This window comes from Sesamum indicum, linkage group LG12 (genome assembly GCF_000512975.1).
Source record: "Sesamum indicum cultivar Zhongzhi No. 13 linkage group LG12, S_indicum_v1.0, whole genome shotgun sequence".
Taxonomy (NCBI): domain Eukaryota; kingdom Viridiplantae; phylum Streptophyta; class Magnoliopsida; order Lamiales; family Pedaliaceae; genus Sesamum; species Sesamum indicum.
Window position 1 is genome coordinate 2,092,660 of NC_026156.1, and position 16,928 is coordinate 2,109,587.

The 16,928-nt window shown below is 32.1% G+C and overlaps 1 protein-coding gene and 1 pseudogene across 1 annotated transcript; both read left to right on the top strand.

Moving 5' to 3' along the window:
- On the top strand, positions 2,661–4,311 carry LOC105175079 (annotated as a pseudogene).
- Positions 9,524–16,376, top strand: LOC105175175 (alkane hydroxylase MAH1-like). The gene is made up of 2 exons (XM_020698209.1): positions 9,524–9,740; positions 14,847–16,376. The coding sequence occupies exons 1-2, from the start codon at positions 9,538–9,540 to the stop codon at positions 16,156–16,158; spliced, it is 1,515 nt and encodes a 504-aa protein (XP_020553868.1). The 5' UTR covers positions 9,524–9,537; the 3' UTR covers positions 16,159–16,376.

Below are 16,928 nucleotides of genomic sequence, written 5' to 3' on the forward strand. Positions count from 1 at the left end.
TTATCTTGTAAGAATCCTTCAAGTTGGGAGCCAACTTTTCTACTGATTTGAGGGCATTTGCTCGTCTCAGCTGTAGATTCCCCACCTCAAACTCTTTTCTTCTCACTCTTTTGTTGTAGGCATTCATCATCTTTTATTTGTATTTTTTCATACAGGTTCGAGCATCTTTTCGAACCTCATCTATCAAATCCAAGTTATTACGTAGCAGGATATTTTTACCTTCCTATTCATAGTGTTGTATTCTAAATTTGTATTAGCGGGAATGACGACCTTGAGCCGTACACTAAGTTGAAAGAAATTTTTCCGATGGTGGATCTAGGGGTAGTCCTGTAAGACCAAAATACAACAAACAACACATGGACCCACGATTATTTTACTTGTTCACATTTGGTTTTTATGCCTTGCACCAATATCCTATTCGTGACTTCCACTTGTTCATTAGCTTGGTGGTGGCCACCAAAGTAAATTGCTGCTAGAATGCCTAGGTTGGCACACCAGTCTTCAATTTATCAGCCTAAAACTTACGATCATTGTCAGAAATAATTTTCACGAGGTAATTATATTTTTTCAAAGAAATTTAACATTTTGTTCTCGATGATCCAAGTGAGAGGCTCAACTACTATCCACTTGCTGAAGTAGTCTACTATTACCAACAAGAATTTGCATTGTCCTTATACAGCAGGGAAAGGGCCTACTATGTCTATTCTCATTTGGCGAATGGATGGTGCTGAAAGGACTTTGAAAGTTTCAACATACACATGGACGAGTATGGGCGTGCTTCTGACATTGCTCACACATAATTTTTGAAAAAATATTTTTATTAATAAGTTTTTAAATTAATTTTTAAAATATTTTAAATTATTTTAATATAATATTAATTTATTTATTTTCTACAAAATAAAGAGAAATAACTACTCAGTAAAATTTTAAAAATTAATTATTTGTTTTTAATTTATTTTTCTCGTATGAAATAATAGAGAAGTATTTGAAAATATCATTCATCCTCATCTCTGGCCTTTTCACTCTCCTTTTTCACTGAACAAAATGAACTCTAAATCACTACCTTTGGAATTATATATTTCTTTATCTGGTTAGTTGAATATTTAAATAAAATCTTATCCAAAAAGCCACGATCATATTCATATTTTCCTTGAATTGAAAAAAATATAATCATATCATATTATATTATTTAAAATAAAAACTAATGAATATTTTTATCTCTATTTTACATGTCATATAAGGTCATCTAATTTGTCACATAAACTTATTTCTATAAATATAAATAGTTAATTACATTAACTTTTCATTAATTATTCTTTTTCATCATTGGTTTCCTACCATTTTTATCCATTTATTTATATTAATTCTTAATTATTTTTCATTATAAGTTACTTTTTGGTTTTAAATCTTTGCAATTTCTTTCAAATTTTACTCCAATTAGTTTTTATAATTTAAGTAATTCTAAGTAAAACCTTTTACAACTTCTAAAACTAGATTTTGTCCTGATATCAATAAATAGGTACCCTATAATATTTTTATTATTTTCTTGAGAAGTTCTTTTTTAAACAAAAAATATAACCATTTTCTTTCTATTCTTTGAGTTATTTTTTTAATCTTTTTTCATTTTATTATATTTATGACTATTTCGTTATTATTATTGTTTATATATATATATATATGTACGATATCTATTATTGATTTTGTTTAAGAGGTCCTATAGAAAAAATATTATTGTTTAATGTCAATGATAACTAAAATATTATTCTTAAATTAATGATTTACAAATTCTTTAAATGGTAAAATTAATATTTATCTATTCAAATATTATTGACTCCATCAGATGTTGGTTTCATTTAAATTAATAATGTTTGTGAGTGAAGTGATAATCATATAAGTATGATTAAGTTGGTATTTATAATTTAATATAATTTGCAATAATTTATACTATATTTGTGCTACATATATATAGATGTATGTCTTTGTCCAATTTATTTATCTTTAAAGATTATTTGGCTCATTTACTTAATATTTTAATTATATATTTAGAATTAACGTATTCAAAACTATTCTTGCAAATTCTGCTTTTCAATGAACAACTTGTAAATCTAGAAAAAAAAGTATATCTCACTTAAAATCCATGTTGAAATAATTTGTAATACCTAATTTTCTTTTCTAATGTAAATTGGATAAACAGATTTTTATTTATTTTAATACGTTTCTTAGAAAATATAGAAAAATAGTTATTCTAATAATATAAATTAAATTAATAAATATAACTCATTAAAATAATGATAACAATTGATACCAGATTAAGTTCAAATAATTTTAAAAATAATTGTATTTTTCTTAGATAATGTAAAATAAAATTAACAATATAACTAAATTTTATGCAAAAAAATTGTCACCAGTGCAACGCAGGGACTAATGCTAGTTATTTTCTAATCACTGCATAAAATAAATTACAAAACCCGAAATCGTACTGAAGTGAACAGTTTAACGTTCTTCTGAATTGCGAAATATTTTTACTTCGGCGGCCAGTATTTGATGTTAGTTAATGACGGGAACTGTTTCCAGAGGCAGTCTTGCTGACAGTGATGCGATTTTGGCTCGGAATTCTGCCTATATATAATCCAAAGGGAACTCAAATAAATTGCAAAGCACAGCGACAGAGATTTCCACTCAGCTCCAATGGCTACCTTTGGATATCCTGAGATTTTCTTCTTCACCTTCATCGTTATTCTCCTTCCTGCAGTTTTGAGAAGTAGAAGCTGGAGAAAAAGCTCGGGGCCCACGAATTGGCCGCTGCTTGGGATGCTGCCCGGGCTTCTTCGAATTTCTGGTCGGATCCATTCTTATGCAGCACAAGTCATGAATGAATCCGGTGGCACGTTTGAGTTGAAAGGTCCCTGGTTTTGCAATATGGACATGTTGATTACCTGTGATCCTGCCAACATCCACCATATTCTTAGTAGAAATTTCTCAAACTATCCAAAGGGTCCTGTATTCAGGAAGACTTTCGACGTCTTGGGAGATGGGGTTATCAATGCTGATTTCGAATTGTGGGAGCTTCACAGGAGAACGACTCTGTCGTTCTTCAGTCACGCCACGTTCCACACTTTCCTTGCAAGGGATGTTTGGGCGAAAGTGGAAACTGCACTTTTGCCTGTTCTTGACAGTTTCTTGAAACAAGGGGTTGCAGTTGATTTGCAAGATATTTTGCAGAGGTTCAGTTTTGATAATATCTGTAAGTTGGTGTTAGACTATGATCCGCAGAGCCTGTCTATCGATTTGCCTTACGTTCCATGCGAGAAGGCGTTCAGTGATGCCGTTGAACCCCTGTTGCACAGGTACATACTACCAGAGGGCGTGTGGAAGCTGCAAAATGGCTTAGAGTTGGTAAAGAGAGGAAACTTTTGGAAGCTTTCAAGGCTGTTGACGAATTCATATACCAGCATATTACTTTAGGCGACGGAGAGCAAAAGGACAATTCCAGGTTGTTGACAACATTCCTAAAGGCATATGAAGAGAAAAACATAGGTTCTTCCAATGGTTTAAGAGTCTTTCTGAGGGACACTGCGCTAAGTTTGATATTCGCAGGCAGAGATACCACAAGTACTTGTCTTACATGGCTTTTCTGGCTAATTGCCAAGAACCCCCTAACGGAAACCAAGATCCGGGAGGAGATGGAGTCCAAATTGCAGCTAAAGGAGGACAACAACTGGAGGTTCTTCAGTGTAGAAGAGTCCTGCAAGCTAGTTTACCTTCATGGAGCATTATGCGAATCACTCAGGCTGTTCCCTCCGGTGGCTTTGCAGCACAAAGCTCCAATTGCACCTGATACCCTTCCCAGTGGTAACTACCTCGAACCAAATACTAGAGTAGTAGTTTCATTCTACTCAATAGGACGAATGGAGTCAGTATGGGGAAAAGATTGCTTAGAATTCAAGCCTGAGAGGTGGATTACACCAGGAGGAAGAACGAAGCACGAGCCATCATACAAGTTTCCAGCATTTAACACTGGGCCACGAACCTGTCTTGGTAAAGAAATGGCGTTCGTTGAGATGAAAATGGTGGCTACTGCTATGATATATCATTACAACATTCAACTTGTGGAGGATCATCCAGTGATCCCTAGCAACTCCGTAGTACTGCAAGCCAAACATGGATTGAAGGTCAGGTTGTCCAGAAGAAATGTCTGATTAATGAAGGCAAAGAGTGGGCTTTGCTTAGTTTGTTGGTTGTACTGCATATCTAATGAAATAAAGGGAGATCTGAACTAGCTCAGATGTCCGAGTATGAGTATTTGACTGTGGGAAGGTTATTTGAGTTAGAACTCGAGTGATGTATTCGTCACTAAATTTTAGTGTCATTCTAATGTGCATTGTTATCTAGGTATATAGCTCACTACAATGCTGATATATTAGGCCCACTGTGGTGCTTTTCCTACAAAGCATAATAAGCTTTTTAGAAACTGCTAAATGTGATTTATCGCTTAATATTGGATTATTCAAATTAATAATTGGATTTTGGATTATATCTAACCCGTATTGGAAGGAACGGGTTGGGTTTGGGTAATTTGAGCTGGGTTGATCGATTTCTCAAAGTGCATAGAAAAAAGTGTTTGGTACCATAGGAAAAGTTGGTAATATCACTCACAGGATCTTTCCTTGTGAATTCTTCTCATCCATCTACATCTGGATGACAATTCTACCAATACAATTAAATTAGTTGAAGCGAAGAGAGGAAATAAATATATGTTCTTTATTATAAGAAAAATAAAATAACGTTATATTTAATTTGTATTTTACTTCAATTGGGGCTGGTCAATTTGTTTAGTAAGAAGAACAAGTTTTTTAAAAGCACAACAAGGTAAATCAATATTTTTATTTTGAATAAAAAGTACTTCTCATTTAAAATATGAGACGAGAATAAATTGCTAAACCATTCAACAAGCCATAAGTAGGAAATAACCAACTATATCATCTCAATATACAAAATCAAACTCAAATTGTTTTGGGAGAGTGTGTGCATGCATGGTTTAAAAAAAGAAAGAAAGAAAGAAAAACGCAACCCCAAACATCATGAAGATCCATTGAGATGTGCCAGCCGTGTGGATTGAAGGTCAGGTTGTCCAGAAGAAATGTCTGATCAATGAACGCACAGTTTGGGGTACGTACGTTGTAATGAAATAATGATTGAGAATAGCATCCTGCTAGTTATTTTTCATCTCAACAATTGTGATAACGATCTACAGCTTTGTTGTCTGTAAAATTCAGCTGTATATTTGATGTAATAAAGGATGTGAACTCAAGTGATGTCTTCATCTCTACATTTCCAAGTATTAGATTGTAGAAATCTGGATAATAATTCTACCCAGATAATTAAATTAGCTGAAGCAAAGAGAGAGAAAAAACACACAAACTATTGTTCGTTATAAGACACGTCTTCTAAATGCAGAATATGGTTCGTGAAAATTATAAAAACTTGGGAATACGTTGATTAGAAGAAATTAAAACAAATAACTCGTGATTCTAATTCTTTGTTCATAATAATTTCGAAGAAATGGTATTTTGGACTAAACGAGTCGAGTTTTCTCAATTTTAAAATTATTTTAAAAATTTTATAAAATAAAGGAATAAAAATGTTGAACCCCTATCTTATAGAACTAAAAGTGTAATTTTCCGAAAATATTCTGATTCAATAAGGTAAATAAGACTCGATAACTACTTCCATAGTCGAACACTTGAATTTCTAAATAATAAAGAATAAAATTAACAATGTAAAAGAATTAGGTCACTTTTAAATGTTGAAAGTTAAAAAGTATTATTTAAAATATGCTAATTAGTTAATATACAGTAATTAATTTCGTTTCCAATATGAAAATGTTCAATTTAAAATAAATAAGGATAAATTATAATAACCTCCCCTGAGATTTGACATAATTACGAAAATCTCCTTATTGTTTGAAAAATTACAAATACCTCCTTGATGTTTGATGAAATTATGTAGTCCTTGGATGGAGGTATGAAATTGTCAACTTTGCCCTTATTGTATTTTTTTTTAAAATAAAAAATTTATAGAAAAATCATTCGAGGTGGATGAAATTTTTTTAAAAAATTATAAAAAAAATTATCCACTTAGTCCATAAAAAAATAAAAAAAATTATAATTTTTAATCCATAAGGGTATTTTGTTCAGTTTACCATAAAAATGAATGAAAATCTAACGGATTTGGCTAATTGTTAGACAACCGTTAAAATCAGAGGGATATTAGTAATTTTTTAAATAACGAGAGGTATTTATAATTATGCCAAATCTCAAAGGAGGTCGTGGCAATTTAACCAATAAAATAAATACTAAACAGTGTCGTGTATTAAGCATCCCAAATAATATTAATTATTACATCAGACATCGATCTATGTGCGTTGAAAGAGTAGTGTCTATTGTGTTCCACCTAAACAAGACCATATGCGGCAGGAAAAACGGCTCTAAGAATACTTTGCATATTTGTAAGTCCTGAACGCTAACCATAACCAGTTCTTCCATCTACAAATATTGCAATCTCAGTCAAACTCAAGAATATTAGAAGGGATAACCCAAAAATCATACTTGTCCTTACATAGAAATTTTAAAGAACTGAGATGCAGCAAGAAAAAACCACACAGAATGCGCTGCTGACAAACTCTCCCCAATGAACCCAACAGCAAACTAATTAAGCTGCTAGCCTCCTGTATGATAATCCACAAGAAACATCCATGACATACTTCTCTGGTTTCTGCATATATAGTGTCGTTTTTTAATTTAAAAATATCGAATCATATAATGAATCAAATGATGTTCCTAACTTAAGCAACATTAAGCCAACATGTGAATGGTGTGCTTTTATAGGTTAGATCACTACTTCATTATAGAGTATGTGCGTACACCAGTCCGTCTGTATTTGATTAGTCACGAATTACACTTAGTTCTTACATCATTTTCAAGTAATGAGTATTTAGGTGGCATCCATCTACATCAAGAGTGGTTGAACTAATCTATTGTCTAATTACTATAGATTAGGCCTATTAAAAGGTAGGATCTACCCTGTCTTAGTTCAAATTAAAAAAAAATTAAGATAAATTAACTTAGTTCAAAACCCTAACCAATCTAATTTACCCCATTCAAGATCCATAGCTCTTTAGACCCAATCAAACTCAGTGTTTGGGTGTGGCCAAACCTAGACTCAATTTTTTTTCCGACTTATTTCTTTTGCAAATTATACTAATAAATTATTTTTATTATTTTTTATTTTTATTCATAATTTATAGGGGTGTTCAATTCGATTAATCGAACCGAATCAAATCGATTTTTTGATTAATCAAAAGTGTCAGCATACCAAAATTCGAACCAAACTAATCAGTTTGATTCGGTTGTAATAGAATATTTCTTCAGTTCAATTTGGTTAATAACCAAATTACGAATTCATAAGAGAAAAAAAATCTACAGTTAATTAATTTAATATGTTTTAATTTTTATATTTTAAAATTAACATAAGTAGAAATTAAATTATACTATTATAATATAATATATTTATAAATTATATATATTAATATATTTTATAAAACTATAGTATATTATATAAATGTATTTTTTTAATTTTGGTTATTCGGTCAGTACGGTTAACCAACTTAACCAAATCGTACCGATCAATTTTACCAAATTTTAAAAAGAAAAAAACTAAAAATCAAATCGTACCGATCGATTGTACCAAATTTTAAAAAGAAAAAAACTAAAAATCAAACTGAATTTTTGGTTCGATTTTTTATAAGAATAGAAAATTCGGTTCAACTGATTTTCAATCAATTCACCAAAGTTTTAACACCCTTAATAATTTATCAATAAATTCAAAATTATTGAGACTAATTTACGAGTAACTCTTTTTTTATAGAAAAAATGACATATTATTTATTATACCATTTATAAAATAATTTATGAAAATATTACACGATAAATAATGTTATTATGTCTTAAGTTTTCTAAATTTGTTCATTTGAAGTTAGATTGTTTGATAAATAATATATAATCAAATTAAATAATAAAGAAAAATAAATATATTTTTTTGGTCCAAATTGGGTACATAGACCCATGAGTATTGATGGGTAGCGATCCAACTTAGACCCACAATATATATATATATTTTAACGGGTCTGAGTTTGGGTTTGGATCTAATAATATTCATTAGCTCTGAGTCTGGATCTTAGAGTTAATATATGGGTTTAGTTAGAGTCTTACACTACGCATTGATACTCATATTATAGAAGACTGACAGAGGTATATTAGACCCATTTGAAAAAAGAAATAAATAATTTTCGAACAACACTAAAATATCACTGGAATCATAAGATTCAGTTTTTTCTATCGAGAGACCCAACCTGCTTTGATGACTCGAGATTTAGACCATAAATCATATGGCAATTTATGATTTGAGATGACGTGTGTGGATTAATAGGCAGGAACATTTAGCTCTGTAAGTACTTTTTCTCTGGCATTTATGGTAAGACATATTTACTACTTGATATTGTCATTTACCATCTTGAATTTGTGCTAACTTAGGCATTTGAGGGTCTTTGTTAGGGATCATCACAGCTAATCTAACGTGTTTTTCTCTTCTCAGGGACCATCAAACATTTAGGATAATCATATAGAGTACAACTCCCTGAGAGATCGCAAATTTGACCCGAATCATCTAATCATACTGAATTGCAGAGTATGACCTCTGGAAGATTGCATATTTGACTCGGATCAGGGAAACCACACCTAGTACGAGGATTAGGCATAACACGGCCACACTTATTAATGAAATCTTAATTAATTAATGGTTAATCGGCTAAAAGGTAATAAAAAGAAAACCGACGAGAGTATTGTAAAGTATTAAATGATAAAACGAAAAAGGGACTTTTAATACAAGCAAACTAAGTGCAATTTTAGTAGGAAAATATTTATTACTTGATTAATTGTATGATGGGTTTTGTGTGTGGTAGAATTTTTTCTATAGCAATACTTTTCACTTTTTTCACTGGTAAATTTCCCGTGATATTTGAATTATTAAAAAAAATCTGCGAGAAAAGGAAATGTACAAATTAATTAATTGAATTTATTGATAAATTATTTGGTGAGTGTTTATTAATTAATTGAATATGATAGGATCCATAGATATTTGTGTATATTATTAGTCCAAGTCATTCACAAAAATTCAATGGATTTTCTTCGAGCTATTTTTTTCCATTTATAAAATTCAACTATATAATCATGAGTTCATCTAACCTGTATGTAACATGCATTTTAATTTCTAAAACACTATAAATCCCCTCGCAACATCTTTTCTTTAAATATCCATACATGAAAAACTTTAAACACATTGAGTTTGGCTAAATTTAATTTGTATCTAATCTGTATCTATTTTTATTGCCCCACAATAATTTCATCAACTATTTAAACAGAGAATGACCCAAGAAAAGATCATCCACTGCTCATTTTAGGTCATATTTACATATTAAGTATGGAACTTGTGTACAATACAGGAATAATTTTTTCTATTGTTCTCTACTTAATGCTTCTGTGTTACAGGTATGCTGTTGGGAGAAAGGAGAAAAGTTCATTACCCACCAACTGGCCTATTCTTGACATGATTCCGGCGCTGCTCAAAAACATTGACCGATTGCACCAGTTTAAAACAGAGTTATTAGAGCAGAGTGGGGGCACATTTTGGTTTAAAGGACCTTGGTTTACTAATATGGATATGATGGTCACTAGTGATCCAGTCAATGTACATTACATATTGACTAAGAACTTCCCCAACTTCTCCAAAGGTCCTGAATTTAAGAAGATATTCGATGTTTTCGGAGATGGGATTTTCTCTGCAGAACATGAATCATGGGAAAGCCAGAGGAGAAGTACAAAAGCACTAATGATGCAGCCGAGGTTCCAGGAATTGGTTGCGACGACCAGCTGGAACAAGGTATTTTCGTATTATCTAGTTACTTTGAGTTTGAGTTAAGTATTTAGATAAATTCAAAATTTTACTATAGCGAAAATTTCATATTTTATCAGTCATCAGTATTCTTCTAACAAAAAATAAAATAAAGCAAAGTGCATATTGATCCCACGTCTTATTTTCGTAGGGAAACATCATCTCTTATTTAATTTTGATGATCGGCGAATTTTATTTTGTTTCCGTATTGCCTGGTGAGTTGTGATTTTAAGATATGCATTGAGATAAACTAAAAAATTTATCGTAGTGGAGATTTTCTATTTCATATCATATCTGTAAATTGATGACCTGCGAAGCCCGTCTATCAATTTGCCTAATCTACATTCCATGCGAGAAGGCATCCGCTCGACGATGCCGTTGAGGCCCCTTTGTACAGGCACACACTGCGGGAGAGCATTCGGAACCAGCAAAAAAATAGCTTGGAATTGGTAACGAGAGGAAAGTTGATTTTGAAGAGGGTTTTGTTGAGTTGTGAAGTCGAGCGACAACTTTTCACCCAAAATTCAGCTCCACTCTTTTGTCAAATGGACATTCTGCCCAACATATATATGATATATAACTGGCGTTTGAAATTAATTTCTATTAGAGACCAATAAAAGATTTAGTAAAAGTACAAAAAAAGAAAAAGAATAAAACTCTTATTATTTATTTTCCCCCAAAATTAATGGGCTGAATTATATGGTAAGTGCGATTTACTTGTTGTGTGACTAATGTACAGTTCAATAAGATTGATCAATTACATAATTCGTTTGTCACACGAGAAATAATTTTGGTCCTTCCCCAACCAAAGCGGATAGCGATTCCAGAAAGTGCTAGTTCTGGTGTATCATCTCATTAGCAGCTGGGGATGTCCAGAGTAGCAAATTAAAACACTGAGAAAATTTTAGAAAGGAAAACCCAAAAAACATACTTGTCCCTACGTAGAAACTTTTAAGAACTGAGATGCAGCAACAAAAATCCACACAGAATCCGCTGCTGACAAACTCTCCCCGACAAACCCAACAGCAAACTAATTAAGCACTCTGGCTGCCATTTCATATATACTTGCACAAGCAAGCTGCTAGCCTCCTGTATGATAATCCACAAGAAACATCCATGACATAATTCTCTAGTTTCTTCATTCCCACAACCCCAACATATACAGCATCCACAAAAACATTACCAACTCATTCCAGCGCATGCACCTTAATTGACTACTGAGTTTGAGATAGGGAAATATGTTTATTTTTCTTGTGAAATTAATGATGAAAAAGAGGGTGGGGGCTGCATGAAATTAAAAGACAGTACCCTCTTCAAATTTGGGCCCTCCATAGATCGATCAGTTACTTTCTGTATGGTTTCCAGTTTAATTAGCATTATCACATCCCGTCCTTCAATTAATTAATTAGCACATTAACAAGCTACTGATTTTGTTGAAGCAGATTGGCAAGGAAAGAGTTGGATAAGAACCAAATTTTTCTTTTAGATATATCCATTATAATCACGTTTTCAATTTAATAACTAATAACTGCCAACCAATTGATGTGCATCACTGTCTTATTTCACTTCTTTCTCTTAGGTTACGTCTGATACAAAGATTTAAATTTGATGGAAGGTACAAACGTTGGCTTTTAGTAAAAGTTTTAAATATATCTACAGTAGTTTGAGTTTATATATATATGTGTAGTACTGTTTATTAATTTGAAAATATTGAATCATATAATGAATCAATTGTTGTTCTCTAACTTAAGCAAAATTAAGCCAAATGTGAGTGGTGTGGTTTTATAGGTTGGACCACTACTTAATTATAGAGTATGTACGTACACCAATCCGTTTGTATTTGATTAATCATAAATTACACTTAGTTCTTACATCCTTTTCAAGTAATGGGTGCTTAGGTGGCATCCATCTACATCAAAAGTGGTTGAATTACAATATGCTGTCTAATTACTATAGATTAGGCCTATTAATAGGTAGGACCTACCCTATCTTGGTTCAAATTAAAAAAGAATTCAAATAAATTAGCATATTTTTTCTGTTCAATTTGGTTAATAACCAAATTACGAATTCATAAGAGAAAAAAAATCTACCAGTTAATTGATTTAATAGTTTTTAATTTTTATATTTTCAATTTAATATAAGTAGAAATTAAATTATATTATTATAATATAATATATTTATAAATGATATATTTTATAAAACTATAATATATTATATAAATATATTTTTTTAATTTTGATTATTTGGTCGGTACGGTTAACCAACTTAATCAAATCGTACCTGGCCAAATTTTAAAAATTAAAAAACTAAAAATCAAACTAAATTTTTGGTTCAATTTTTTATAAGAATGAAAAATTCGTTCGACCGATTCTCAACCAAAATTTTAACACCCCTAATAATTTATCAATAAATTCAGAATTATTAAGACTAATGCACAAATAACTCTTTTTTATAGAGTTTTTTTTAAATGATATATCATTTATTATACCACTTACAAAATAATTTATGAAAATATTACACGATAGACAATGTTATGATGTCTTAAGTTTTCTAAATTTCTTCACTTGAAGTTAGCTTGATTGATAAATAATAATCAAATTGAATAATAAAGAAAAATAACTATATTTTTTGGGTTCAAATTGTGTACATAAACCCATGAGTATTGATGGATAGAGACAATCCAACCCCACAATATATGAGTTTAAGTAATATCTTACACTACCCATTGATACCCCTACTATAAAGGACTAATAGGGATATATTAGGCCCATTAGAAAAAAGAGATAAATAATTTTCCAACAACACTAAAATATCACTGGAGTCACAAGATTCACTTATTTTTATTGAGAGACCCAACCTGCTTTGATGACTCGGGATTTAGACCACAAATCATATGGCAATTTATGATTTGAGATGAATGTGTGGACCAATTAATAGGTAAGCACGTTTAGCTCTATAAATACTTTTTCTCTGGCATTTATGGTAAGAGATATTTACTATTTGCTACCTCATTTACTACTTGAGATCGCCATTTACCATTTTGAATTTGAGTTGACTTAAGTATCGGAGGATTTTTGTTAGGAACTATCCCAACTAATTTAACGTGTTTTTCTCTTTTCAGAAACCACCAAACATTTACAATAATAATACTGAATCACAGAGTACAACTTTTTGAGAGATCACAGATTTGAGTCGAATCATCAAATTATACTGAACTGTGGAGTACGACCCCCGGAAGATTGCATATTTGACTCGGATTAGGGAAACCACACCTAGTACGAGGATTAGGCATAATACGGGCACACTTATTAATGAAATCTTGGTTAATTAATGGTTAATCGGCTAAAAGGTAATAAAAAGAAAACCGACGAGAGTATTGTAAAGTATCAAATGATAAAACGAAAAAGGGACTTTTAATACAAGCAAACTACAGTAAGTGCAATTTTTGTAGGAAAATATTTATTACTTGATTAATTGTATGATGGGTTTTGTGTGTGGTAGAATTTTTTCTATAGCAATACTTTTCACTTTTTTCACTGGTAAATTTCCCGTGATATTTGAATTATTTAAAAAATTCTGCAAGAAAATAAAATGTATAAAATTAATTAACTCCATATATTTTTCTAAAATTTTGCAAAAATTGTCCCAAGTTAAAGGTATGTTCCACGCACTTTTTATGTAATTTTTAACTATAATAATTTTTATATCTCAATCTATCAATCATTAGATTTTAATTGCCATAAATCTATGGTCTACATTTTCCTGGTATAAATCAAGAGTTTTTAAGTTATTTACAATCTTTAAATAAGGGTGTAAATAACCTTCTATAATTCAAAAGAGCTACAAAAATATTGGCCGTGCTTGTAATACATCGCTTGTACGAAAATATTTTTTTGGCACAATTTTAAAAATATGAAAAGTTACTTTTTATTTTTATTTCATAAGAATATATATATATATATATATATATATTGGAAGAGCTGAATTATAATGAGGGCTATTGCAATCGATCTCTTTTCTATTAAATGTTGATGTCAGCGTCCGCGATTACATCAACCATACGAAAGTTCTACACTGAACTTTAAAGGGTGCGGCACATTGCAGCTAAAGTTTGGTGAGTGTTAATTAATTAATTGAATATGATAAGGATGAATAGATATTTGTGTATATTAATTAGTCCAAGTCATTTTACAAAAATTTAATGGATTTTCTTCAACCTATTTTTTTCTATTTATAAAATTCAACTATATAAGCTTGACTCCATCTAATCTGTATCTAACATGTAATTTAATTTAAAAAACACTATAAACTCCCCCTCTCAAGATCTCTCTAGATCTTTTTATTTAAATATCAATACATGAATCAAATATTTATATGAAAAATTTTAGGGAGATTGAATTTGGCTAAATTTGATTTAATTGTATTACATATTTTATGCATAATTTAAGAACAATTGTGATTAAACCTAGTGACTGCTATTATTGTAATAAAGGCTCATCCCACTATTCATATTGGTCCTATTATATATATATACATATATATATATATATATATTCGTACCACACCAAGAAACGAGCAATAGCAAGATCAATTGCATAACAGAAAACCAGAAAACTTGAGAAACGAAAAAAGCAAAATAACATTACAAAAAGATGGCCATCTTCGAGTATCTCGAGTTTTTCTTGATCGTTCCCCTGATAATTTACCTTTCCTATTTAATAAACAGAAGGGGGAAAAAGAGCCACGAGCCGACGAATTGGCCTGTCTTGGGGATGCTGCCGGAATCTCAATCGGGCACATGATTATGCGACAGAGGTTTTAATTGAATGCGGGGGCACGTACATGTTCAAAGGCCCCTGGTTTAGCAACACAGACATGCTCTTCACCTGTGATCCTGCCAACATCCACCACGTTTTCAGCAAAAATTTCTCAAACTATCCAAAGGGTCCTGAATTCAGGAAGATTTTCGAAATCTTGGGAGATGGGATTTTCAATGCTGATTTTGAACTCTGGGAAATTCACAGGAGAACGACTATTTCTCTGTTGACTCATTCCAAATTCCACAGTTCCCTGGAAAGTACTGTTTGGGGAAAGGTGGAAACCGGGCTCCTCCCTGTTCTTGCCTCCTTCTGTAAACAGGGAGCTGAAGTTGATTTGCAAGATATTTTCCAAAGGTTTACTTTCGATAATATTTGCAAGGTTGTGCTGGACTTTGACCCCAGCAGCTTGTGCGTCGAATTGCCTCACATTCCTTGTGAAAAGGCGTTCAGTCATTCGGTGGAACCCCTGCTGCTTCGACACATAGTCCCTGAAAGCATTTGGAAGCTGCAAAAACGGCTGAAAATCGGCAGTGAGAAGCAGCTAATGGAAGCATCTCAGAATTTCGACGATTTCATCTATCCGCTTATTAGCTTGAAGAACGGAGAGCAAGAGAATGATACTAATCTATTGACAGTTTTCAGGAAGGTGTATGAAGAAAAACATGTTGGTCCTTCCAGCGGTCTAAGAGACTTCTTGAAGGACACGTCCCTAAGTTTGATATTTGCAGGCAGAGACACAACGAGTACTTGTCTTACATGGCTTTTCTGGCTAATTGCTAGAAACCCTTTGACGGAAACCAAGATTCTGGAGGAGATCCACACCGTATTGCACTTAAAGGAGGATAAGAAATGGCGGCGCTTCAATGTCGAAGAGTCCCACAAGCTAATTTACCTGCACGGAGCGTTGTGCGAGTCTCTCAGGCTATTTCCTCCCGTAGCTCTGGAGCACAAGGCTCCAACTAAACCTGATATTCTCCCGAGTGGTCATTACCTCCCTGCAAATGCGAAGCTGATATTTTCTTTCTATTCAGTGGGAAGAATGGAGACAGTGTGGGGAAAAGATTGCTTAGAATTCAGGCCTGATAGGTGGATTGCGCCTGGAGGAAGAATCAAACACGAACCATCTTACAAGTTTCCAGCTTTCAACGTTGGACCAAGAACCTGTCTGGGTAAAGAAATGGCTTTCATTCAGATGAAAATGGTGGCCGCTGCTATCATATATCATTACCGCATTGAGCTTGTGGAGGGGAATCAGGTGTCTCCTCGTGTCTCAATCATACTTCAGGCCAAACCTGGATTGAAGGTCAGGTTAACCAAAAGAGATATCTGATCTTCGAGGAATGGCCATTGCGACGTGTTCTGTATATTTCTTGGCGGTAAGAATCGGGTGTCATAAAGACAGGGGTGATGTCTCAAGAATGCGTGTGTTTGTAATGATTTTGTGAAGTTCAATTCTATCAAATGTGTGTCTAATGCAATTTTACCCATTTGTAATATTGTAAATAAATAAATTATCCTCTTATAAAAAGAATAATAATTTATCTCTCATTGTTTTTTAAAATAAAATAATTTTTGTTTCAAATGAGGTAAATTGCTATATTTTAAAAAATATAAGGAGATAAATTGCTATTTATTTTTTTATAAAGGGATAATTTATTCATTTGCTATAATATCACATGGAATTGCTTGCATTTTTCCCTATCAAATGTTACCTCCTTTATTATAGTTGTGTGAATGAAGCGCACTCCGTACACCGAATTCATTCTATGATTTCTCTCTCATGAGTATAGGTTTTGATTAGTGAAAGTACGAGGAATTCTACTTCATATCAGATTTCATCAAATCTTAACTGAATATATGATAAATTTAATATATTTTGCAAGATAATTAATATATAATTTAAGAAAAAATAATCAATTACATCATCATATCTCACTCAAGCAGCAAAGCTACACGACCGCAACGGAACCTGGAAGACAGGATTTTGACATATTGAGCAGTACCATGAGAGCAGTTGAAGTAAATGGTGATGATGGTGATGATGCACCTAATATTTCTCATAAGGCTTGGAGAGACAATCTGTTTAATTTAATCGTGGCA